The sequence below is a fragment of the Nannospalax galili genome, unplaced genomic scaffold (genome assembly GCF_000622305.1).
Source record: "Nannospalax galili isolate Female #2095 unplaced genomic scaffold, S.galili_v1.0 scaffold75, whole genome shotgun sequence".
NCBI lineage: Eukaryota > Metazoa > Chordata > Mammalia > Rodentia > Spalacidae > Nannospalax > Nannospalax galili.
The window spans coordinates 4654447-4680999 of record NW_008339433.1 but is presented as its reverse complement, the minus strand read 5'-3'; the positions used below and the strand labels follow the sequence as shown (position 1 = coordinate 4680999).

General features: G+C 36.9%; 1 protein-coding gene across 1 annotated transcript in view; it reads right to left on the bottom strand.

Moving 5' to 3' along the window:
* Positions 1-26553, bottom strand: part of Tenm1 (teneurin transmembrane protein 1) — an 873778-nt gene that overhangs the window by 54984 nt on the left and 792241 nt on the right. Inside the window, exon 25 of the mRNA XM_008833909.1 lies at positions 11329-11483. Within this exon, the coding sequence (XP_008832131.1) occupies positions 11329-11483 (155 nt within the window). The remainder of the gene's footprint in view (positions 1-11328; positions 11484-26553) is intronic.

The window sequence follows — 26553 nt, the reverse complement described above, 5'->3', positions numbered from 1 at the left end:
TAGTGTAGCCCGTTGGTAAATGTTTTATGTCCCCTTGTTCACTTTTCCAAGTATGCTAACGTTTACATGACCAGAGGGCAGGCCCTCTTGCCAAGCAGAATGCTATTTTTGAATTGTATTTCCACTTGATAAAGAAGGATTGGCATTGATTCACGCAATTTTCCTTTCCATAGCTGAGAGACTTGGTACTGTGCTTAAAGGTATAGTCATAAATAGAGTCAGGCCAACTGGCTTATGCTGAGATGTTGTTCTAAAACCTCTAGACACTAAGCAGTTAATTTACCAACGAAATATTTCTGTACAAATTAGGATTTCAGGTGCATCACAGGTCATGAAGCATGCTGAGTAAAATTTGTGAAAGAATGTATGGTTCAAAAGTAGTTTGCTAGCTTTGTATCTTGTGACTGTCCCTGAACTTTGAAGATACTTTTCCTCTGGTGCTTAATAGTTTTAATAAGAGCTAACATGCCATTGTCCTTTGTGTGGAAAGAGGACACTGCTGAGGGAGTTTTATTTATGTGATAAATTACATTTTTGATATAGCATTGAACACGGTACTTGACTTTAATTTTAAGGCTCCTGACAACTCTGGCTATTTGATTGTGTGCAGACATTTCAACAGAATTTGGATATGTTGAAGTTGAAGGTGTTGGGCTGCTAGTCTCTGCTTCTTACGCAAACAATTTTAGCTGTCACTTTGGAGGGACCAATGCAAATATCTGTGATAATTTCTTGTTGTATTAGATTTTACAGGTTATGATTTTACCTGAGAGATGCAGGCACCCAATGTGAAATTAAAAACAGAATAATATTTAAAGGAACTATGGACAATCTTGTTACAAGTGTTTTCTTCCAGTTTATCATTTTGGTAAATTTAGATTTCTTGTATATTTGAATAGACACCTGATAGGTATGCTTAAAACCTGAATGTCTTAGAAACAAAGAAACAGAATCATTGGGTAGATGAAGGGACTCAGACTAAACTTGCTTCAAATAAACCTGAGGACACTGCTTTCTTCTGAGGAAACATCAGCTTCAAAATCTCTTTTGATTTTCTACTTAGCTGGAAGCCTTTTTGTTTCATTTTGCGTAGTTTTGAGAAGAGAGCATTCTTCATATTGACCTAAATAAACTCTTCTTTGTTATCTACTCTAATATTTATTTAATATTTTGGGCAAAATTGACCCACCTAGAATGGCTGCAGGCTACTCACTGAATAAACTGCTCTTTTATCTCTAGATCTTAAAGAGATGGGAGATGGTCTAAAAAATCTCAAATTCACAGTACATTTCAGCCTTAGCTCCACAATCGGCATATCATTTCTTGAAAGTAGAAAGAAAATGAAGGGTTTGGGGCACCATTCAATGACTATCAGGATCACTAAGTGATCTAGGTAGAGCTTCACATCCGCATTGGGCAGAAGAAACATTCTGTGAAGGTCAAAGCAGGCTAAGACTCGTCTCTGGAGCGTGCGCTTGCTACAGCCCATCAAACACACCTACAGATATCTGCCTACTTCAAAAAGTGAAAACTGGATGTGTAAAGGACAGATAGGAAGATTGTATAATTTCTTTATGACGTCCAAATTTCTAGTTCTTTTTGCTCCGGTTCTGTAAATTATCAGTTTAATTCTCCATATTGGAACAGCAAGGTCAACTGCTATTACTCCTACTACACTGAATAGTTTATTGCACACTTAGAAGCCAAACACTTTGTTAAGTGATTTATGCATACTGACCTCACTGAATTTTCACAACCTCACTATGAGGAAGGGATATTATCATTTTCATTTATAGATAAAGATTTTTTTCCAAGGACATACATCAAGCATGGATCTAGGATTTGAAATTAAGCAGCCTGTGTTCCTACCACTGTGCTTTATTGACTTTCAATACTGGCGTAACTATGAAGGAGAAGCTAGCCAAAAGACTTAAATTTGTCTCTTGAACTCTCTATTAAAGGCTTAAAAAAGGTCTGTCTTGCTTTTGCAGTTCCAGAAGGTATTATTGTTGTTTTTCCTGCATGTGACAGAGCCAGGAGACCAGGTCTGAACTGCATAAGCATTAAATAATATTATCCAGGAGTGCACTTAAATTAGACATTGTCAACATCAGATATGACAAAATCAGAATAACCTCCTTGCAGACTTACTTTGTTCTTGTGTCCTCCCATTTTTGCAAGCACATGATGAATTGGCAGAAAATATTTCCTGAAGATACCAATTAGCATCTTACATCATTCTCTATATTTGTAAAGCACTTCATACTTTTGCAAGTGCTTTCCCATTAAAAAGAGAGGCCACTTAATCAACAATTGGGTAATTTATTGAATTAGCCTTCATAAGGAGGAACAATTAACCAGCTCTAGAATTCCAGTGTCAATTTTCAAAATGTAGTGCTAAATCTGAGATTATAGAAATCCTTCTTTTGGGTCAAGAACTAGACAAAAATGAATTTTTTTCTGTATTACCGTATTTCTAAGGAGAGCAGAACAAATGATTCAGAAAGGAATTTTTAAAAAATGCCTAAATGGCAAGTAAAAGTAGTGGCTATTTAGCATTTTAAATGCAATTTCCAGCCATGATGCTTAACATATCTTTCATTTACAGGTGAACAACATGGAAAGCCACTAGAGATTCCTAGAGGAATTAAAAATATGGTTTTGGTGGGGCTGCAAAATCAGAGGTCTAAATTACTCCAACTGACAACTATAGTCTGTGGCAGCAAAATGTGATTGCGGTGTGTGGATTGGAGTCAGTGCCACTTTCCTTCTCCGTGCCCATCATCGAGCTGGTGATTTCACTGAGTGCATGTTTGGAGTCCTGTAATAAACCAATTGCTGAGCTGCCACATTGTTGCAGTGCTGTCCAGGCATGGTAAAAGGGACAGAAAACATAAAATTCCCTTGGAGAGTTGAATACCATGACTTTGGACATCATCTTTTCCGTTACGATGTAAGTTACTATGTGATGATTGTTTCAGTTGGTTAAAGTAGCCATGGCCTACGGAGATGGAGTAAGCAACTGGCACCGGGGCTACAAAATACCTTTTTTTGCTCTCTCCGGGCCTCACTAATCTGCTGTTACATCTTTTTTGTACCCCCAAGCTTCCATCATGGTTTTGTCATTTCTCCTCTCTTTGCCTGTTGACCACTGGTATTGTTGGCTGCTGAAACTTATGTTTCCATATATTTTAGACACCTTGGTTTTATCCTCTCTGTCTTGCTATTTACCTGAAACTCACCCTCTCCTTCACACATCTGCATCATCTATAGGAAGCTACAGATACTTTCTTTGCAATGACAGCAAGATGGGCTTCACAGTTCCTGAAGCATTGGGAGGGTGTGCTGGGAGTGGAGGTGTTGAGATTTTCATCTCTAGTGGTAAAAACTTTTAAAATAAACTTTCTTTTTTCCCCCCTGGGAGATCCCTTTATTCAAGCAAACTTATTATAATTCAGATTTTCTCGATTCCCTATAGAGCTTCACAAAACTCAGAAGTCTGTCTCTGCAGGGAATTTCACTTATAATGGCCTTCATTCGAAAGATCTAATTCTGTTCTCCTTTCGTGTGCACATGGGAGAGTGATGGAAGTGCACAAAGAAAGGCAAGTAACCCCTGAAAAACCTGAGTCTCAATATCATCTGTATCACTCAGGGTGATGGAGGATGTTCTATAGATGTGAAAGGGTTGGCAGGGGAGAAAGTGGTGTTGGGAGGGACAATGAGAGACATTAGGCAAGAGTGTAAGAAGACGGAAATGGAGGCGTCTTTTTTCCTCTTAAATTGCTGTTTCTTTTCATTTTTTCTCCTCAGATTGCAGTACCTTTTCATGGTTGGCTGTTATTATATGTGTATTTTTAAAACAACAGAAAATGCTGAATTTACTGTACAAAAGAGAATTGACATGTAGATTTTGAAAAGGAAGCTTTATATTTCCCCTTCTATCCACTTGTAGTTTATTTGAAGCTTGCAAAAAATTCTAAGGAAAATAGAAAATGGCTTTTTCAGTTATGTAGAGAGCAGAAGACAGCCAGGAAAGCCAGAGGTCTGTTGCTTAGGGCAGGTGGTATAATGCTGATGGATGAGAGAAGGGAAGGTTTTGTTTCTCTGCTAAAGAAAATGGCCACAAAGAATATCGATTCAGAGTTTCTAAAGCTCGAGAAGGGTGAAGGGATTTTAAAAGAACACCTAACTTCCTTAACTGAATTCAAGTTTTCTGGCCAGGAAGAATCACCTCCTACAAAGTTGCAAATGGGCTTTAGAGACCGTGTGTGTGTGTGTGTGTGTGTGTGTGTGTGTGTGTGTGTGTGTGTATTTGTGAGTTTTTGAGAACTACTGTGCAATTGAACATGTGCTGGAAGATTAGAGAGGGTTAAACGTATATCTGACTTCCAGAAGAGCAAATGTATGCCATAAACTGTTTGAGTCACAAAAAATACATACTCAAATGTGTTTTTAAACAGTTGTCTCTTTGTTTTGTGACCAGGACTGTGGTGTTTATGGATACTATGGCTGCAAACAAATTTTATAAAGCAATTCATAACTTCTTTGAAACAGTTATTAATGTTATATGAAACCTTTGAGTTTCATAATCCCTTTGTGGATAAGTTGGGTAAAATTCTGGTGAGAACAGTGGCTTTCATGACTATTTTGAATATGACCCACACTCAGAAATATTTTTTACACCATTGGCCAGTTGAACAAAAAACGTTTTTGAAAAAATAGCCTTACCACACATGATACGTTCTGAAATTTTTCTGACGTGTTTCATTTTAAAAAAAATCTCATCACAGGTCATTTCACTGATTTCCCCTTCTAATATGAATCACACTCCATAGATATAGAGATATAGTCTAACAGATAACTAGACTAGTGATCCCACAGTTGCATCTTGGCCTATCTAGCTATTGGTTTTGTCACAGACAAAGACATGAAAGAATTTCTTCAAATTCATAGTTGATACAAGGCTGGGAAAGATATTGAAGATACTGGGTATGAGTAGACTAAGTCAATAGATGGAATGTATCAGGCTAGCATTTGCTCTTTCAAACAACTAGTTGCCTTCCTTTCTTCATAACCATGTTTGATCCGCCACTGTCCTCCATTAGGACTGTCTAATAAGTGGATGATATTGGGATTCAGTGAGGAGGGCACAGATCATCCTATGTGTATTTATGGAGCCATGGTTGTGGATACTCTAGATAAATAAAACTATGTGCCTTGTAGGCAGTGGGGCTTCAGCACTACCTGTATTTTTTTATCTGCTATTGGGTTGAGTTTTGGATTAGCATTAGGCTGTTTCCAAGCAGTTAAACCAGTTCTCAGATTATTCTCTTGGTTGAACTCCAAATTACGTTCTAGTTAGGCACAAGAGTTAAGGACAGAGCAGAAAGACTCGAAAAGCAGCAATGAAAATAAAGAGCACAGTCTCTCTATAATCAACTCATCTCCTGAAGTGAAAAGCCTAGTTGCTTCTAACAGGAAGTTACACTTCAGAGTTTGAACTGAGAGTTCAGTTTCATATTTCAGTAATTTAAGAAAAAAATGATTTTGAACAAATGGCTGGTTTATTTTCAAAGCAAATTTCATTTCTTGAGATGAAATTTTTATTTCATTTATTTTTAATCTTTATTTAAAGATTTCCTAAGTGTCATCAAACACAGAGTCTGTGACTAAACAGAATAGTCCTCAACCCAGTGATATACATCACTCAGCTAAATACAATGATATTTGATCAGCTCCAATTATGGAAAATGTAGAAGCTGGAAGAATGTATACTTGAGATCCAAAATCTTATGCGCATATCTTGTCTTTATCACTTGATAACTTGATGGTCGTAGAATACTACAGAACCCTTTTCACTACCAGTTTTCTCCTCCGTAGATGAGAATGATGATACCCATCTCTTAAGTGTGGTTGGTATGTGGAGACAAAATAGAACAGTTTACAACAGAGGGATCAATAAAGAAAAGTTGACACACATATGTCACATGATGGAAATTTTTCGGTCATAAAGAAGAACGAAGTTGTGTCCTTTACAGGAAAATGGATGCAGCTAGAGATAATCATATTAAGCAAATTAAATCCATCACAGAAAGACAAATAGTACTTTCTCTCATTTGTGCTTCTTAGGTTTTCTACAGACATATCAATCAAGTGTTTACACACATATAACATGAAACTAAAAGTGAAATTGGAGAAAAAGAGGATAAATGTGTGAGAGGAAGGGCGAAAAAGGACAGTATGGGAGGAACATGTTCAATCTAAATTCCAATTGAACTTGCATACACATGTCCTTATATAATTCAGTATTATTTACAGTGAGTATACATAATGAAAAATTTAAAAAATAATAAAAAAGATGTTCAGCATAGTTCCTGGCAATAAAAACTCAGTAAAAGGCAGCAGTTATTTTTTGAATTACTAGAGGATACTATGATCTGTTATTGAGGATTGTTTATTTGTGAGGCTCCATTTGTCTAAGAGAGTATGAAGACTAAGAAAGAGAACTGGAATCATTCTATTGCATCACTTCCCAAACTCTGTAGGTATCATGCGAGACTTCATATGACTTGCCTTATTAGATATTTTAGTTTCAAAATGCGGGGAAGAGAAAAGTTTAGAAATGAGGTTAACTTTTGTAGAGAAATCTTCATGTAATGGGTCCATCTTCCTCATACCGGAAAGGTCTAATACATACAATTTCTAACTAGTATTTGCCTGAAACGTTTTAAAAGGTGCGAACCCTATAAAATCTTAGGAGTAGTAAGCTCTTCTTAATGTCTGATTCAAATCTTCATTATTTTTCTCCTGTACATTCCTATCAGCAAAATCTGTGCACTCTTGTTCAGATGTTTGTCTGGCCTCATCCATCAATATATTTTGATTTATTGAAATACGAAACTGAGCAGTGTGTAAGCTCAGCTGGATCACTGTAAGCACTACGATAAACAACTGAGCCTTTACTCTTGGAAAGTGTTAGGAAGCTCCCTACTTGGCTTTCTACTTTCTACCTGAAGACTGCGCATGTTCTTAAGGACGCCCGTGGGAAGTAGGGTTCGCCAATCAGACACAGTTGTCTGAACAGATGGGAAGCTCTGGTAATCGCTGAGTATCTAGTCAGCTGTGCTACACACAGCTCCTCCTTGGAAACATTCAATCTCCTTGCCTGTTGAACTTCCTTCAGTGTTTTTCAGTTCCACCTGGGAGCTGATTTACTCATACTTAAGGGTTGATTTGTTTCAAAACCAAAGCATCCCATCATCTCAAATCATCTTATCTTCTTCTTGTGTTCAGCCAAACACCTGAAAGAATGACCTATTTTCATTTCCTCATTTTCCACTCTACCACAGCAATCCCATGTCTACCAATTAGCACTCCACCAAAGGCATTATTATGAGAGTCACCAATGCTGTAAAATCAAAAGGCCTAAAAAAAAAAAAACCCTCTTGTTTTCCATGACCTCTACGCAGCATGAGATACTGACCTTGAAAACCTGTTTCCCTGAGTTTTTTTTCTTCCACATACCTTCTTGGTTTTCCTCTTGTTAGATCTTCCCTTCATTGCCTTTGTGGGCACCCCTTCTTTGTTTTTCCCTTAAACATTGGTGTTCACAGAGTTTGGTCTTGATTTTTTTAAAAAAAATTTGATTGTTTTTATTTTTATGGGTGTGTTTTGAGTGTATGTATATAAGTGTTCCTGTATGGGAAATGCCTGCATAGGTTTTAAGAGGGCATCAGATCCCTTGGAACTGGAGTTAATGATGGGTGTTAGCCACCATGTGGGTGCTGGGAATGGAACCCAGGTCTTCTGGAAGAGCAGCCAGTGCTCTTAACCACTGAGCCATCTCTCCAGCCCCCTTTTCTTCTTTTTATGTTACATATATCCCCTGAGAGATTTCATCTACTGCCCTCATTTGCCATTATCTGTAAATCAATAATCATGAATACAGTCTGCATTTCAGCTCTTGAGTTGAGACTTATATACAATCTCCTGCCAGGTATCTTATGATGATGCTACCCACAGGCCATTTCAGACTCAAGCATGCCCCAAACTGAATCCATCATTCAACTTTTGTTAAAATCTGCATCTCTTCTTTTTGTATAGCTTACCTAAGCAATACCATGGCTATCCCTGTGTTTCCTTAAGTTTGAAATTCAGTCAGGCAGTTCTGTGGGTGTAGCTCCAATATTTCAGCATTCTGTCTGCATTCTCAATTTATTTTTATATTTATATAATTTTATACTTTACATTCAGTCACTAGCAGTGCTTGCTTATGCAACTTCATAAAACCAGGCAGCATCATGGTCAGTCTCATTGCAGATGTGTATTGCAATGAACACAAATCACCAGCCAAAAAATCAAGTTATTTAGCATAGCAGATTTTTGAAACAGTGATATGTTTTACTCCTGTCATACCTACATTATTTCAACATGCTCTTGGATGGTCTCTTGTCCTCAAACACAGTTTTTCTCTGCTCACTATACTGAACTATGGCCCTAAGCCTTATATATCCCCTATTCTTTTTTTTTTTCTTCTTCTTGAGACAGGGTTTCACTATGCAGTACTGGCTGTCCTGGAACTGGTTATGTAGACCAGGCTGGCCTCAAACTGACAGAGATCTGCTTGCCTTTGCCTCCTGAGTGCTAGAGTTAAAGATGTGAAGCATTTCCTTTCTTTTTTTTTTTTTTCACTCTTCCCAGCCAAGTAGTCCAGCCTTGGAAGACAAAAGAAAAATGAGGAAGAACCCAATAGCATTTCCTTTCTTAATGTTATCTCTTGTTTCCAATTTTCCATTGGGTAAAATGAAAATTTTATTATGCTTGCAAGTTCCTTTACCATTTCACCTGCAGTTGACTCTCTGCTTCATCACTACCTAATCCTCCATATCATTTTCCACCATAGTGGAAATATACAGTCTATAAATATATATTAATTGTGTTGTCTGCTGAGCATATATCATGCATGTTCAAAGAACATACTGTCTACAGTAGATCCTCAATTGAAAGAGATGGGATTGCCTGTAAAGTATTGATTATGGTTGTAAAGTAAGTTAGTCCTTGTGCCGCCCCCCTCCCTTTCCTGGTGGATGTTACCTATGCTTGCTTTCTCTGCAAACTGCATGAGTCCTGTCCTCCCACTTTTTGGGGAAGAATTTTTCCTTTTCCCAGTGGGAGAAGGTGATGAATAGTGGACTTGTACACAAGCAGAATTTGAAGATTTTAGGAAAAAGACATGCAGTAATTAAGTTGCAGCCTCTAACCTGAAAAAATTAAAGTATAAGAAGAAACACAGGAAAGAAATTAAAAGTCTCTTGAAAGCACCTAGCATGTATCCCCAGCACCACTAAAAATAAAACCCTAAAAAAAGTTTGCTGACTTAAAAAGTAACAAAAGTTAAAAGATTTTCAGAGGTTAAATTCTTATTTGAATTAAAAAAAATAGAATCACTTTCATGGTGATGAGGTTTATATATTTTCTCTATGTAGACAAAGAGTTCTCTTCAGTATAACTTTTTCCACAGAATCAGATACGTTGTTTAGAGTTGACTGATCACAGTACTGTGATCTATTTTAAGTTAAAAATACCTCACAAGTGAATCATATATATGCAGAGCTTCTCTCTCCCCTCCCCTACATAAATACATTCACACCCTTCCACATGTCCATAAATAGTGCTTCTTTTCTTTGCCTTCTGAAGAATTTTGAATCATAGACTGTTAGAATGTTCTAGGACTTGACAGTCTGATATACTCAAATCTCTAATAAAAATGGCTTATTCATTTTGTCCATTTTCCAGCCCCCCATCCTCATTTTATTTTTGTTGTTGATTATGATCATTTCATGAATTTTTCTGGTGACAGAGGGACAGGAACAGAGAAAGCTCAAATAGGTGCATCGCTTACATGTTTTAGAGTATTCGTGGAGTGTAGAAGTGAGAAGAGGTATTAGAACTAATTACTAAAGGAAGACTAACTTGTTCATTCGATTTTCCCTGTTGTCTTCAGATTCAGGTGGTATGAGAAATGGGGCCACACTGATAGCTCAACTGTGAAGGGTGCCATCTGTTGCCTGTGTAGCAGTGACCTATATTCCTTGCTACTGGAACCCTGATTTCAGTTCAAGAACCAGGCAGCAATATGCTCAAGGAAAGTGACTCAGTTCCATAGGGTTCCAATCAATTTTGAAAACCCCATTTATTCTTTGCCAATGTCTAGTTAAGACAAGGAACTATACTACCATGTTCTGACCAGTGTGACAGAGGAAATAAGTCTGCTGGCATCTTTGCCTACTTTTGGACATTTCATTAAGTGAAATGATTAAGCCTTATCATTTAAAATACTTTTAGAGAAGTGTTGTGTTGCTTTCAGAAAAAAACATCTTCTCTGACAGTAATTACTTTGAAAAAATTACATCATCAGAGCCACAGGTTAGTAAAATGTTAACTCCTTCAAGAACTGTCCAGTCTGTTTACTTCATTTTACACATGAAATGGGTATTTAAAAAGCACCCTAACAGGGTTGGAATTATGTTGATTTCTCTATAACCTCTCTGTCATTAACTGATTTGTTAGAACAGTGATAAATCAGAATTTTGGGTTGAGATGAACAGTATACTAATTTTTTTCCTTTTTATTCTTATTGGCAAAAAAGTTTAATATACATAAAATAGGTTTCAGAGAAGATGTTGCTTTTACTTAAGAAAACTTAAAACATCCTAGAAATAGCTGTTTATATACACATGAATAACAATCTATGCTCACGTATACATTAAAAAGGCTTCTAAAGACTTTTGATCATCCCTATTTTTCTAAATTTCATTTATTGTTTCATCTAGCTGTATGGGCAAAGGTACTTGCCACCAAGGTTGGCGACCCTAGTTTGGCCCCCAGAGCCTACATGGTGGAAGGAGAGAACAAACTGCCTGTTTGTTATCCTCTGACTTTCACATGAACTGTGGACCATGTATACCCACAGCCCTGCCTACACCCCTACAAAATAAATAAATAAATACAATAATTTTTTAAATAATAAAATTATATCTTTTAGGAAATATTCAACAGAGACAATTTGCCTTCATGTTTAATTGATTAAAGTTTGGGGACTTTGTTGCATTAATATTCCACCTAACAATATTTTCATCATAGTTTGCCATTTTTCCCCATGTTTTCTGAGGAGGGAAAAAGTAGCTCACATACAGAGAGATTTCTGCTGTCTGACATGATAGCAGGTCCACCCAACTTCCATTCTCCTTAATTTCTGTATGAAAAAATTGTTATCCATTTCCACAATGCCAAATGGTGATAACGCTTGAAAACTAGCAGTGTCTACCTGAGTGATGTCCATTCCTGAGTCACAGCTCAATGGCTGTGTAGAAGTCAGACCGTTTGAGCCGATTACAGTTGTGATCACAGCATTCTCATCGATTCTCCGGATCATAGTCCCATCCACAAAGTAAATGAATCCATGCCTATCAACTGTGATGCCTGTTGGGAAAGCAAAAATTAGCATTAATTGTCTATTGGCCAAAGTTACACTAAGATCAGTATTTTGAAAGAAGTCATAGAAATGGAAAGACATGGTAAAGACATAAAAATTCAATTTTGCTCAGTGCACACAGGACAGCAATGGGAGAGGCTGGTTGGAAAACACATGCATTTTTTTGTGTGTGCTTGGAAAAGAAATGACAAAAAGTAAAATAAAGAGATAAATTCAGGTCTAATAATTTTGTTTTATTCCTGTTTACACCCATGTACTCTTGATATTTGCTTAGTTCCCATGCAGACAGAAATTTTCTTTAAGATAAAAAAAGGAACTGTTCATTACATTTCTTTAAGGATGTTGCTATTCAGGCCACTGCTTATTTTCATGGTTGTATTAGGAAATAATTGAGTAGGAAAGGATTAGAGCTATTTTCACAAACTTACGTTCAGTTCAAAGGGAATTTTTGATACTTCTGATGAATTAGACTAGAGATTTTCCTCTGAATTATCTATTTTTAAGGGATTGGAAAGCAAAGTTATGGCACTTTGCAGGGAAGGGCTAAGCTTCTAGGAAAAAATGTCAATGAAGTTATTCTGATTTTTCTTTCCTTAATACTTGAGAATTTCATACATATACATGACATGTATCCACCCCCACTCCCTCCCGTCCAACTCTTCTTATACCCCTACCACTGCCCTCCCCTGCAACTTCATACTTTTTATAATCCACTGAGTCCATTTAATGCTGCCAGTATGTGAGGGTCAATGAACTTTTCACTTGCCTTTTTAATATTGGGTTAATTCCAGCTTGGTTCCTTGAAAATATTAGAATAGCAGTTAGAAGGCTTAGCATCTAATACTGAATATATGAATTGTAACTGATAAGACTTTGATCGATGTATTTGTCCACAAATTTCAAACTTCAGCTTTCTCTTTGGTAAAATAAAGAAATGAACTAAGATCACCAACTCAGTCCAGGACTGAGTCAGGGCTTCTTTTATAACCTAGTCTTTGATAAACTAGGATAAATTGGTTATTATATGCCTACGTTTCTGTTGTATAATATGAAGTAATAGATGGGAAAGCATTAGGCCTGCTTAAGGAGCATGTGACTCATCCCTCATTTTTCTTGGCATATTTCAGAATGTTCTGGAGATACCCATGCTGGATTACAGTAGACACCTTTATGAGAGCAGGACATGTTCTAGGACCTGCAGTGGATACTTGAAACAAACACTTGCATATGTCCCTGTAATACATATTATAATATTCAATATATATATATTAAGCATGGTATGATATTAATTACCATAGTTTAATAATAAAATTCTTTAATGGTATATTGCAAAATATCTTATGCTATATTCAGACTTATTTTTCTTTTTTGTGCTTATGTGTATGCTTTTTGTGTATTCATTGTGTGTGTGTGTGTGTGTGTGTGTGTGTGTATGGTGTGCATGTCTGGAGGCCAGAGAACAACCTGGAGTATTATTCCTTAATTATCCTCTATCGTAATTTTTGAGACAGGGACTCTCAGTGGCTTGGAGCTCACCAAGTAGGCTAGCCAACTGGCCAGAGAGCCCCAAGGATACAGCTGTATCTTCCTTCCCAGTGAGGGAATTACAAATGTGTGTCATCATACCTGGCTTTTTTTATGTGTGTAGATGATAAAATACCTGTGTATTGAGATTAAGTGAGGTGAATGATAAATGTAGTAAACAGCTATATACAAGTTATTTGAATCCAAACACTGTGATACTACAGCAGTTGATCTGATAACTAAGATGGGTAATAAGCGATTGATGGGCAGGTAGTACATACAGTGCGGATACTCCAAATGCTTTATATCACAGAAGGGTGGCACAGGATGATGTGAGCTTTTAGCATGCCATTCAGAATGGCATGTAATTTAAAACTTCTGAATTGCTAATATTAAATTTTCACTTAATAATTTTGGATTATTGTTCATCATGGGTAACTCAAACTGAAAAATGAAATTGCATCTAAGAAGGAAACCACAGTGTTTTCAAAGTAGTCCACATATTAAACTTTTCCCATTTCCCCTTTATTCAGACCCAGTGAAATCTATGTGAAAGCTGGAAAATTCTGGGTTAACAAACATGATATTTTAATACAACAGAACACATGTGCATGTATGTACACACACAGACACACACATTTGCCTGACAAAATGTAAACTTGCTGTTGTAGTTTGAATGTGAAATATCCCCATAAGCTTATGTGTTTGGACATTTGGTCTCCAGTATGTGGTATTATTTGGAAAGATCATGGAATATTTAAAGGTTATGAAATGTTTAATGGTAGAATTAAGTCACTGGGGGCAGGCCTTGAGATTTACAGCCCAGCCTCATTTTCTGATCCTTTTCTGCTTCCTGAGTTTACATGTAATGTGACCAGCCATCCTCCTGCTCTCGCAACCATGCCTTCCCTTCCTGCTGTCATGTATTCCCTACCATGATGGAATATATACCTGTGGAACTGTAAACTAAAATGAATTTCCTTCTCCTTTAAGTTGCTTTTGTCAGGGTATTTTATCACAGCAACAGGAAAAGTAACTAAGGCATTTATCTAAAGAAAATTTATAAATCCAACCTAAGATAGGCCTGGTGTCACAAGCCTATGATCACAACTACTCCAGATGCTGGAGCAGGATGATTGTGAGTTCAAAGTCAGCATGGACAACTTAGTGAGACCCTGTTTTTTACAATTTAAAAAAAACAAAATGGAGGCTAACCCAGTGGGTAAAGTGCTTGATATGCAAGTATGAGGATCTGAGTTCATATCACCAACACCCATGTAAAATGCTGTGCATGACTGTAACCTCAGTGCTGTGGAGGCAGTCAGACCTGGGAATGATTTGGGATGGGATATGTCTGTGTGTGTGTGTGTGTGTGTGTGTGTGTGTGTGTGTCACTATCCAGCCAGTGTAGCTAGCCAAAACTGAGTGCACCATGTTCAAGGGATGAGACTGTATATAAAAATAAGAAGGAGAAATCATCAAAGAAGCTGTCTAGATGTTAATCTCTGGCCTTCACACACACCCATGTGAGTGTACCTACACACACACACACACACACACACACACACACGAAAAATGGCTGAGGATATATCTCAGTGGTACAGAGCTTTCCCAGAAAGTATGAAGCAGCCCTAGGTTCAATCATTAGAACTACAAAAAAATTCAACTTGATGAACTGCTTTTAGATGAGCTAATGCATTGGCTGGAGGTTAATATGCAGACTTGGCTCTGGTATATACATTAGTTCTGCTATTCCTTGTGATGTATTCATAACCTTTATAAAACTGAGATAATTTTAATTTCCACTAAAAACCTCTAAAATCTTCTATGTTTTTGCCAATTCTTCAAGGAAACCAGTATCTCCAAATAAGAGAATTCTCAGTCAATAAATCCTTGTATCAGTTGTAGAAGTATATGTACCTTTAATGAAGTCAATAAAAAGTCATTTAAGATTGGTGAAGATCAAGTGATGCAGGCATAGGAACATTTATTTCCTCTGAAAAGCCTCTGGTTGATGATGAACCAAGGGGAATCTTTGAATATTTTTGTATGTATTACTTTTGTATATGTTTTGGCAAAATCACTTTTTTCACTTTTTTTAAATTGAGCTTTTTAAATTTCATACACTTTCCACTCAAATCCAAATCCAGACCCCCCCTCATGCCTCCCCTTATTTCCCCACTGAACCCTATGCACTCTGCCATACATGCTGAGTCCTAGTCATTTGGGTGTTTGTACCTAAATTTCTTTTTAAAATTATGTTTACGTGTATGAGTGTTTGCCTATGTGTATGTAAGCACACTAGTGTGTGCAATGCACATGGAAGCCAGAAGAAGGCTTCAGATCCCTTGGAACTGGAGTTACAGATGGTTGTTAACCACCATGTGGGTATTGGGAACTGAATCCAGGTCATCTGCAATAGCAGCCAGTGCTCTTAACCACTGACATAGCTCTTCAGCCCCCAAATCAATTTCTTAAATACCAAACATTTAATTTGGTTTGTTGTTGGCCTATGATTTAGGACCTCCTTCTATGGCCTCTCTGCTAAATATCACTGAATATGAAATTTAAGATTTCACTGTTGTAAGAGGGCTGGCTAAATCATTAAGACTTAAGACTGGCACCAAAGGAGAGCAAGGTCCAAGCCTGGAGAGAGCACTTCTTAAAGTAAGTGTGCTCAAAGTTTATGAAATCATGTCGTTCACTAAATGGGTACTGCATGCCACTATGGTAGGCTCCTTGAGGGCCAAAGGACAAAGAGTCTGGGTGTACTGAAATAGAGATTAACAGAAATACTCTAAAACTCTAATAAGTTAAAAATGGTAAAAATAAAATAAAGTGTTGCTTTTATTAAGAGGTAATAAATGCAGAATCTCATCCTCTGAGGATTTGAATAGATTCTCAAAGATATAGAAAAATAAATTTAACTGATACAGTCTGGTATATGTGTTTGTCAGTTTTCCATTACCGTATACAGCATATATATGCATGTATACATATATATTCTCTCTCTCTATATATATAGCAAAATGCTATAAATGATCAAATTCAATAGAAGAAAAGTTTTATTTTGACTCAGTTTTGGAAGTTTCAGTTTATGGTTGGTGGGCCCCATTGATTTTGGGTTTCTCGTGATAGTTCATGGTCATGGGAGTGCATGGTGTAGAACACCTTATCTAATGGTTATAAGCAAAAAAGAAGAAGAAATGAGCAAGTGGAAGTGAGCAGGTTCCTCCTATTCCCTTCATGATCACACCCTCCAGTGAGTTCCTACCACTTAAAGGTTCCACCACATCCCAATATTGTCATCTTGTACTCTCAGCCTTTATACATGGTCTTTTGGAGGTTACATTTCAAATGTAACCTAGTGGTAGCAGGTCTTTGCAACTTTATGCTGATAATTGAGAAGGACAATTCTGTTTCTTGACTATCATACTTTTTAAACCTACTGGAGTAGAAAGTTTGAAGTTATTCAGAGAGGACAATCTTGTGGGAAGCTCTAAGCACTATGAAGCTGCCTCTCTCTGTTCACCTCAGCTGAGTTCTGCACATGAGTGCACTTTGAAATAAATCTGAATTTATTAAATGCTCACTACTGTATTTGCCTTCAAGGCTTATTCTGCTGACAGTTGGTAGATTATTCTCCTTTTATATATTTGTGAAGCACATTTTAAAAACATTCCTTTTCCCTTGAGACTCTTTAATTAACTTTGATTGGGTCACATTTATGCTTGACATTGAAAACTAGTAAAATTGGAATTGAAGGATCTGAGAGACAGGTGATTCATAAATATACCTAGACATATATTTATACAGACATATTTTTCTTCCCAATTGTCTTTTGCTTATCAGTCAAGCATCCAGCCAACCAAACAACAAATACAAAATCTAATCCTCCAAACAACTAGTTTCACCAGTTCTTCATTTGTGAGAATTAAGTTATATTTAATTTTCACTGAGGGTAAAATTCATATTAGAAACTTCGCACAGGACAAAAAGAAATATTTTTGTTCATTATTTGGGGGAGGTTTTCCCCTCCAATAATGAAAATTGTGATAGTGATGCTGCAGCATGTGCTATCAGTGCTTGTTAGACTTAGGGGGAGACGTGACACATACACAGTGTATTTTAAGCTTTTTTCTTCAGAGATGGGAAAGTGAGTGATTTCAGATCATACAAAGCCACCTGAAGCTAGCAGGATCTCAAGATTCAATTTAGTTTCATATTTTGATATCATTGCATTCAGACTTTCCAACTTGGTGTCCAATGCTGCAGGCATAATTTATTTCAACAGTCTTGTCCACTGATGCTTTAACTGGCAGTGTTTTCATTAGCACTTAAAATACAATATAGCATATTGTTTGTATAAGAGAAGATTTAAACTGCATTATGAAAATAAGTTTCAGGATTTAAAAATATAACCAGTATTCATTCTTAAAGCAAGCAAGAAAATAGAAATCACTAAGCTTTCCACAAGTTCATACAGTAACGCTGAGTGGGTGGGGTAGGAGTGGGAAGAACAGCACACAACAGCTTGAGTTCTCATACATTCCCACCCCAACCAACGGAAACATTGGGCTCAGATGTCTATTGAGCATGTTTAGCTTGGAGCACATTTCTATATTTGTGAGAAAATAAATAAATACTTGTAAATTAGTACACATAATGAAAGCACTGACAGCCCATAACCTGGAAGTGTGAATGGTGCTGTCTCCATTCATCAGCATTAAGCCCCAACAAACTCCTTCTAGGAAGGGACCTGATCATAAATAAAGTGCATCTTGTAAAAGAAATTATTCACAATGTCTTATGCAAAGTACGGGACATTATATAGTGTCTGAACTGCACGATCTTTTCTCTGTGAAGCATTGCTCTGTATCTAATGTCTGCAAATTACAGGTGAAATTATTTGACTTCTCTTGTCTTATTATCTTTCAATGAATAAATACCATAATTCTGAAGAAGAGCACTGTGTAAAGCTGGAACAGCCTGGATAGTTACTAATAAATTTGTCACCTGTGGGGGAACAGGATGCCAATGAGCAATATTGAAGGGACAGGGGCATACTGATGTGATCACATGCTGTGGGAGTCAAGATGTGGAGATCAATAGCCTGTAGCTCGTAGCTAAAATCCCAAATTACGATCAGATTTTGACTGTGCACAACGCCAATTTCAAATGTTGGCAGATGATATCATTTTGCTTCCATTTTAAAAATTATAGTTGTTGAGGCCACCTACATTTTTATTATTTCTATATGAGAAATGGAAGTTCTTTCAGAATCTATGCTTCGGAAAGTAGTCATAAACTTCTCTTCATTTCTAGCACTGGAAACGAGAAAACAAATACTGGACTATTTTTCCTGCTACAGTACTCTTTTTAATTTTGTGAGACAGAGATAAATGATTAAAACTAGCTTCTAGGGGATGTCCAAAATCTAATATGATCCCAGTTTAATCCCCAGAACTGAGTGATGAATTGTGTAACTGACATTAACCAGTCCATCCAAAGATTTAAGTTAGAGAGATAAACATGCTTTTCTTTATTCATACGCATTCCTATTCTCTGTATGGTGTATATGGAAACACTTCTTTAGGTAGAAACATCTTTCCTCCAACTAATCTGTTGTCCACTTAATTACCCACTAGGATCAGAAGGGACAAAGATACTTCTGTACAATGATGCCATTGATTTTTCTTGCTAGGTAGCCACTAATGAAGCTTCTAGAACTCTGAGGGCTTACAGATACCTGTGTGTCACTAGCAGTTGGAAGAAGGCAGAGTTTAATGAACAGCTCAGATGGTTTCTCTGTGTGGTTACCAATGCAATCAGAGTTTCTCCAATAGGAGACACTAATAAACTCATTCTAATATCGCATAACTAGTGAATAGTGTGAGCTACTCAATTAGATATTCTGTTTCATAAAAAAGTTATAGTAAGTTATAAGCAGTAAAGGAGTTTCAAAAGAAGATATACACAAATTTAAAATGACAAACATTCAAACTAATATTCTATTCACTGGAATGTCTGTTATCTTTGATGAATCAGAATATTCTTTGAAGGGCTTCAGAGTCATCATAAGGAACAACATATTTGCAAACTACTTAACCAAGAATTTTGAATGAATAGCTCTCTTATCTCCATTAACCACGAGTTTTCAAAAAGCTTACTGAGCAACCTGTTTTCCCTCTTAGTAAGTTGTTCAACATTTACTTTACACCTGCTACCTGTTAGGCATTGTGCTAGGTACTGTTAGTAGAGCACAGTATACAGCAGTCATGACACTGCCTTTGAGGAACTTGAAACTGGTGGGGAATATGGAGAAAAATAGGATAAATACAGTTTCATTATATAAGAACTAGTTTGGGACAAGTTCAGAATGTCACAGGATTGGGGACATCAAGGTCACAGGTGATGTCTTATTAGAGTGATGTATATGCTTAAATCTGAAGACTTGTATTGAATTCCTGAGCCCAGTATGAAATCAAGGTAAACATCACTGAACACTCATTTGCTGAGCATATTGTTTTTTCCTGGTGCTGTGCTGGATTCTTTACGTGTATATTCTCATTTAATCCTCACAATAGCCTTGTGTAGTAGATATTAATGGCATTTTTAGGTGAGGAAATTAATCTGTTTCTCTTTCATGAAGCCATCTCTGCAGCCTCTAATGTATTATGATCTTTCTGTTTTCTAAACCACAGAAACTGCCATTTTATTTATGTGTTTTTAATGTGAACTCTCCAATCATGCTCTGCCTACTCAATAAGCTCCTTGAGGGTAAAAATTTAATTTTCAGATTTGTTTTCATATTTCAACAAGTCCATGGTACCTTAATGTAAATGTTCAAGAAATCCTCTAGATTTATAGACTAAATTTCCAGGTGTTCATATTGGTGCACAGCAAAACTTGAATGAAATAAAGCATGCCAGGATGTCAAAAGCTACATATGAAGCTCTTTGAAAATGAGTTTACGAAAGCTGCAATGATAATCTTTTTCTAAAGAGCTTAAAGAAGAATATAGTCCCTATCAAGTGCTGAAGATTGGAATATGTAAAAGGGGGGTTGACAACCAAGAACAGAAAGATGAAAGGCCATAGATCAAATTAACTGAAAATAAATTTGATCTTTGTGGGTAGCAATCCTGTGTACCTTAGTGCTCCCTCACAACAAACCCATTTTGGTGACACACCTTTAGTTGAATTGTTGCAATCTTGTCTTAACTCTCTGTGTCAGGAAATACAAGAAATACGGATGGTTCAGGATCTCCCATTAATTTGCTTCAGTACATATAAGAAAGTTGAGAGCTACCAGCTCCAACATAAGATTGGGATCTATCTATACTGCAGGCTGACTCTTGCTACATAGCAATTGTAGGGATTTGTGTAAGGCATTTCACCTTTCATTATCTTGTTTTCCTTGCCTGGGTGTTACCTATTACACAGGTAAAATACACTGAAACTCACAAGAGCCAATGAAATGAGGGAGTCATGAAGAGGTAAAGTATTATGGTATTGCTAAGTGGTACCTTAATTATATAGTCATTGCTATAAGTCTTAGTGAAGATGACTTTTTCAGGCTTAGAATCCTAGACAAAGATTTCCACTCAGGCGATTCTTCAACATTTTAGGCCTTCTTTTTTGGACAGACAAACCATAGAAGATTTAAATCTGTAAAATCTTATGTGACCTTTGTCAGCAGAGCGCCTTAAGTTAGACTCACCACAGAGACAAGGTAGTGATTGAAAACTATTTTGTTAGCTTGGGGAAATATTGGACTATTGGACTATTGAGGTAAAAGCCTACATGATTTTATAAGCTGGTTAAAGTTTTCATACTGAGAATCAAATAAGTGAAGCCCCATGCTGTGTAATTGGTTAAGGAAGACTCTGGGCCAAGGGTGGTAGTGGTACATCAACATTTTACAGTCAAATGAGACACTAATACTGATACAATTATTTTTCATTGCTTTACAGAAGTTGTTGTTGTGTGTTGTGTGTATACATAAGAGAGATTGGGGCAAGTAGATGGTTCTAGCTCAAATTGAAATGTGTATTTCTTGCTTTATTTTTATGATAGAATTCTTGCCCAAAAGATGCCTGCAGGGTGTGATTTAAAGGGACTCAGAACACATGGGCTAAGATAAATGAGGTTTACTAAATCTGAGCTGAATATTTTATATTCCATCTTAAAAATTCTTCAAACATGAAGCAACTGTATATAGGACACAACTCAGATACAGTTCAAAGAAATGCTTCTGTCATACTAGGAAAACAAACTGCCTCCCAAGATCCTTATATGAACAATCAGCCTGAAGAAGAAAGGTTCATTTATTGCCCATGGACCAGCAGAAAGCTAATTGTAGTTGTTGCACTCCAGGGGAAATGAGTCTCAAGGTATGCGAATGACCGAGATGTTCTAATAATAAAAGCAAACTAAGTAGAGTACCTTGGCCCAAATGCTCAGTAAAAGCAGGATACGAGGAACTAAGCTGACAGAAAAGTAGGCTAACTAAAGAAGAATTAAAATTTCCTTAGGATAATTATTTGCATGTTAGCACTCCTTCAAAAACAACAGAGAGAACCCATTTAATATTCTTCCAACATCCATGCAGCTTGACAGGTGACGCTAACAGCAGAAGAGACCTTTACCATTGAGTTGTAGACTGCCATTGGTTAAAAAGTAAGGCAAAGTAATGTGCACTGTGTGAACATGCTTTCAACCCTTTAAATGAAATTCAAGACACATTTAGGAAGACCAGTTTAGGTTCAATAAGCAATATAACAGCAACAGCATGCACATCTAGGCTCTTGCTCTGTATCTCTATCACTCTTTCTGTTTCTGTCTCTGGCTCTGCCATTTTCTGTCTCTATGTGCTTCTCTCTTTCTCTCTGTGTCTGTGTTTGTGTCTGTGTCTGTGTCTCTGTGTCTCTCTCTGTCTCTGTCTCTCTGTCTCTCTCTGTCTCTCTCTCTCTCTCTCTCTCTCTCTCTCTCTCTCTCTCTCTCTCTCTCTCTCTCTCTGAGCGCCTCTCTCTCTCTCTCTCTCTCTCTCTCTCTCTCTCTCTCTCTCTCCCTGAGGGCCAGTGAGATGGCTCAGTGAGTTAAGGCAGTTGTCACCAAGCCCGATGACCTGAATTGGATCCCTGGGACCCACATGGTGGAGGGAGAGACCAGGTTCCTACAAATTGTCCTCTGATATCCACTTTCTCACTGTGGCATGCATGTGCTTAGACACACACACACACACACACACACACACACACACACACACGAATACATAATTAATGCAAAAATTAAAACAACAACAAAAAACAAATATGAAAGCTGAATTAAAGCAAGATATTCAGGATATTTAGTCAGTTTAATGAAGCAAATAATTCTCTGTATTCCTCCCCCAACTGTTGAACAAATTTGGTAACCTGTGAGCACAGAAAGGTTATAATGTTATATGAAAAGATATTGAAAAAGCTGGATGCTGGTGATTCCTTAGTCTCATGTCCATACCTTTTATTTTCTAAATTGAACCACATAGTAAGTTCATAAGTTATATGAGAGGAGGAGGAGAGAGTCTGGTTGTGGGACTGTAACTTGAACCAATTTACATAATCTCCTAGTGCTGAGCTTTTTGTCTTTGCCTAATGGTGAGAGTAACAGCTGAGCTGCCCGTGTCAGCAGATTACTGTAAAGGCCAAATAAAATAACAGCTGGTGTGCCTGTGAGATCATTCTGAAAGGTGAACATGAGTGATGTTAATATTTATTTATGGTTTTGATTAGCAGTTTCCTGGCATCATGCTGTGGTTTATCTGTTACATGATTACTTACTTCAACATGGCTTGACTTGGTGGCAGGAGCCCTGTGTGGAATTCTGTCAGCATCTGCTCCATGCTGACAGTGATGATCAGTCTATATAGGATCCTGTGTTATTTTTCCAGGCAATGTGGTCTATGTACTGGCTCTGACACATCCCACTCACTTTCCAATCCCCATCATTTTGTCTGTACCTTTGCTCTTTCTTCTCTCCAGTATTGAAATCCTCCTTATCTTTCAAGATGTGGCACAAGTCTAGCTTTAGGAATTACAATATGCACAGTGACTTTGATATGTGTAAATGTCTTGATGGAGGCATTTCTTTGTCAATTTTTATCAAAAAACAGTTCCACTGGTCTTCTCTGGTAGTAGAAATCTTCTAATCCTATTTGAAGAGGTGTGTAATGCCAATCCAAGTGAGTAAGGATGAGTTATAATATGATATGACATTGCTAATCTAAAATCTGGATTGTTGTTAAGAGTGCAGAGCGTTTCTAATTAGAGTCAAAAGTACATTTTACACTGGGTCTGGTGGTGCATGTCCATAATCCCAGCACTTAGGAGGTAGAGTCAGGTGAATTAGGAGTTCAGCGCCAACCTCAGCTACATAGCTATGTTGAGGCCAAACCTGGGCTACAAAAAACCCTGACTCAAACAAATAAAGATCTAAACAAAGGAAATAGTACATTTTATAGATTGATTTTGGGGCATTGTAACAAGTCTACTTCCTCACAGGAAGGGCTCATAATCCACTTCTTATTTCTAGTTGCTATTTTAGTCTCCATTGTTCTATGTCCCCTCCCCCTTTGCCTCATTCTTTAAGCTCTTCTTCCGTTTAGAGTTCACCAGTAATACTAGTGTCTTCTTGCATTAGTTAAAAATATTGAAAATATTAATTTGGATGATGAAGTCTCTGGATACCTGTCTGATAATCGAGATTTGTGTAAATGGCATTAGCATAGCTCCTGCATAGAGGATGAATTCATATGTTTATAAAATAAGTGACTCAGGTCTTTATTAGAAACAGCAATCTGAGCAATTAAAAATTAATTAGTATTGAGTCTTATAAATGTAAAATGAAAGCAAACAGGCATATTAAATATTGTCACATATGACTTTTTTGAAGCTGCTGCAGTTGCTTAATTCAATTGTTCAAACATCTCCAATATTTCTAGGAACAAGGAACATATCAACTTAAGGCCAATTCATCAGCTGGTGATTTTGGTCATTTGTTTTACAGTTTCATAAACACTCAAACTGATGCTTATTTGAATAAATCTGTAATGTTAAAATTGGACCAAATATAGTTGGGAAATGAAATAGTACCCAGCATTAGTTTTTCAAAAGGAAAGGGTGAGTGCTGGAGAGATGCCTCAGTGGTCAAGAGCAATGACTGCTCTTGCTAAGGACCTGGATTCCATTTCCAGCACCCACATGGCAACTAACAACCATCCATAACTCCAGTTCCAGGCGATCTGATGCTCTTTTCTGGCGTCCATGGGCACTGCATGCACATGATGCAGGCAAAACACCCATACACAAAAAATAAAATAAAAAAAAATATTTTAAAAAGGTGTCTACCTGATGAGTAGTTGCCTTAAAATGAATTTTTCTGTATGAAACTGTATTTTAACAACGAAGTGGAGATCTTTTCTAAACATTAAAACCTCATTTAATTTTATGTCTTGTAGAGTTTATAATCAGTAAAAGATTGTACAAGCGTAATAATTCCTCTGTAAACCTAAAAATGTACAGCCAATTTTGAAAGAGATGTACCCTAGCTCAGAAAAATGTTATTGAATAGGTTAATGCTGTTGTAATGAAACGCTTCTTCTAATTAAAAAAAATATTTTATTGAAAAAAAAAGTGCTAAGTGTCAATCTGTGGTTTCTCAAAAATTCTTCCTTAATGAGTTTTAGCTTTTTCATCATCTAATGTGGCTCTTCTTCAGATCAATCTCCCCAGACACGCCACGTTTTACTAGGAAGGGCATCTTGTGCATGCCAATTTCTTAAGCAGGGGCAGCATAGGAGATCTGCAGTTCTATTTTTACTTTGTTCAGGAGAACAGAGAAAGGGCTATAGAAAACGATGGTACTGGTATAGGCAGTGTCTATTTTGGTGGATTTTGGCTTGAGGAGGGACAAAGAAGACTTATCAATCTATTAGTATTGTTTTAATTTCCTTGGGTTAGAGATGTCTTTGAAAATGAGAAATGGTTCTTGGCCACTAGGGGAAATTACTGCTACAATCTGTTTCTATTCCTGAGTAAATATTGGTAAAATTGGGCCACTTACCCACCTTCTTTTCTACCGAAACCCATTACACAGTCTAACAAGATTTTTTTCAAAACCAAATGGAACATGTAGTAAATGAAACTGGAAGAAAAATAGAGCAAATAACATTGAGGCTTCCTGGCTAGGCTTTGATATTTGACGCTTAAAGATAACCTCATATTTGAGTGGTTAATCCTGTGATTCCTCAGGGGGAAACTTTAAATGGGCTACAACTCACTCCCATGGAAACAGTGACTTTGGTTTAACGATAAAGTTGACTCATTACATTGATGTTTTTCAGGAAGTTCACAGTTAGCTTTTTAGGCAACTCCACGTTTGAGTACACACTAAAAGTGTGTAAGATCTGCAGCTAATGGAGGAAGTTTAAATTCAATAAGTTCAGGAAATAAGACATGAATACTGGTCACCAGATGGGCTTTGACGACCCTGTTTCAAGACCAAAGCTCTTATGTATTCTCAAATATTGCTAGATGTACCTCGTGGATTGTTAAATATTTTGACTACTATCTCTGTGAATGAAAGTCTTGTTTAAACCAAAACAAAAGAAATCACTCTTTGAAATGGGATTGTCAAGTAAAAAAAAATCTCAAGTTGTTTTTTAACCCTCTATGATTTAAAATGTTTCAAAATTATGCAACAGTTCAAATGGTAAACAACTCAGAACACAGTGTTACAAATGTCCATGTATTCATAACTCAAAATTAACAAATGTTAATATTTTGTTCATGCATCTCAAAACAGGAAACGTCATGGTTACAGCCGAATCTCCATCTTCTCAGTCCTTCACTCACTTTCCTTACCTCTTAAGATGTACCAACTATCCTGAAGTTAGTGTGTATCTTTCCTATACATGTTTAAATACATTTTTACATATTTGTATGTCACAAATAATATGTACCATTAGTTTTGTGGCTTCAAAATTTGTATAGGTGCATTAGTTATTTTCTGTTTCTGCAATAAATCACCATGACCAAGGCGACTTACAGAAGGAAGAATTTGCTGATTTTATGGTTCCTGAGGGGTAAAAGTTCATCATGGCAAAGAGGAATTGTGGCAGAGGTAACTGGAGGAGAAAGCTGAGAGTTCACATCTCTAAGCATGCTCAGGGAACAGAGAGAGTGAAACTGGAAATGGGTCAAGGATAAAGGACGCCACCAGGGATGTGCTTCCTCCAGGATATCCACACATCCTAAAGGTTCCATGACTTTCCCCAAACAGCGCCATCAACTGATCAAGTGTTCAAATACATGGAGCCTATGGGGATAGTCTCTTTCAAACGATCACAGTACGTGAGGAAATGAGATTGGATTTGACTAAAGCATATCATGTGAAATTCTCAAACAATAAAAATTTATGTAGATTCAGTAACAGAGTACATGCTTAGAATATTTAGGACCTTGGGATTGATATTTGGCATTACAAAATATCC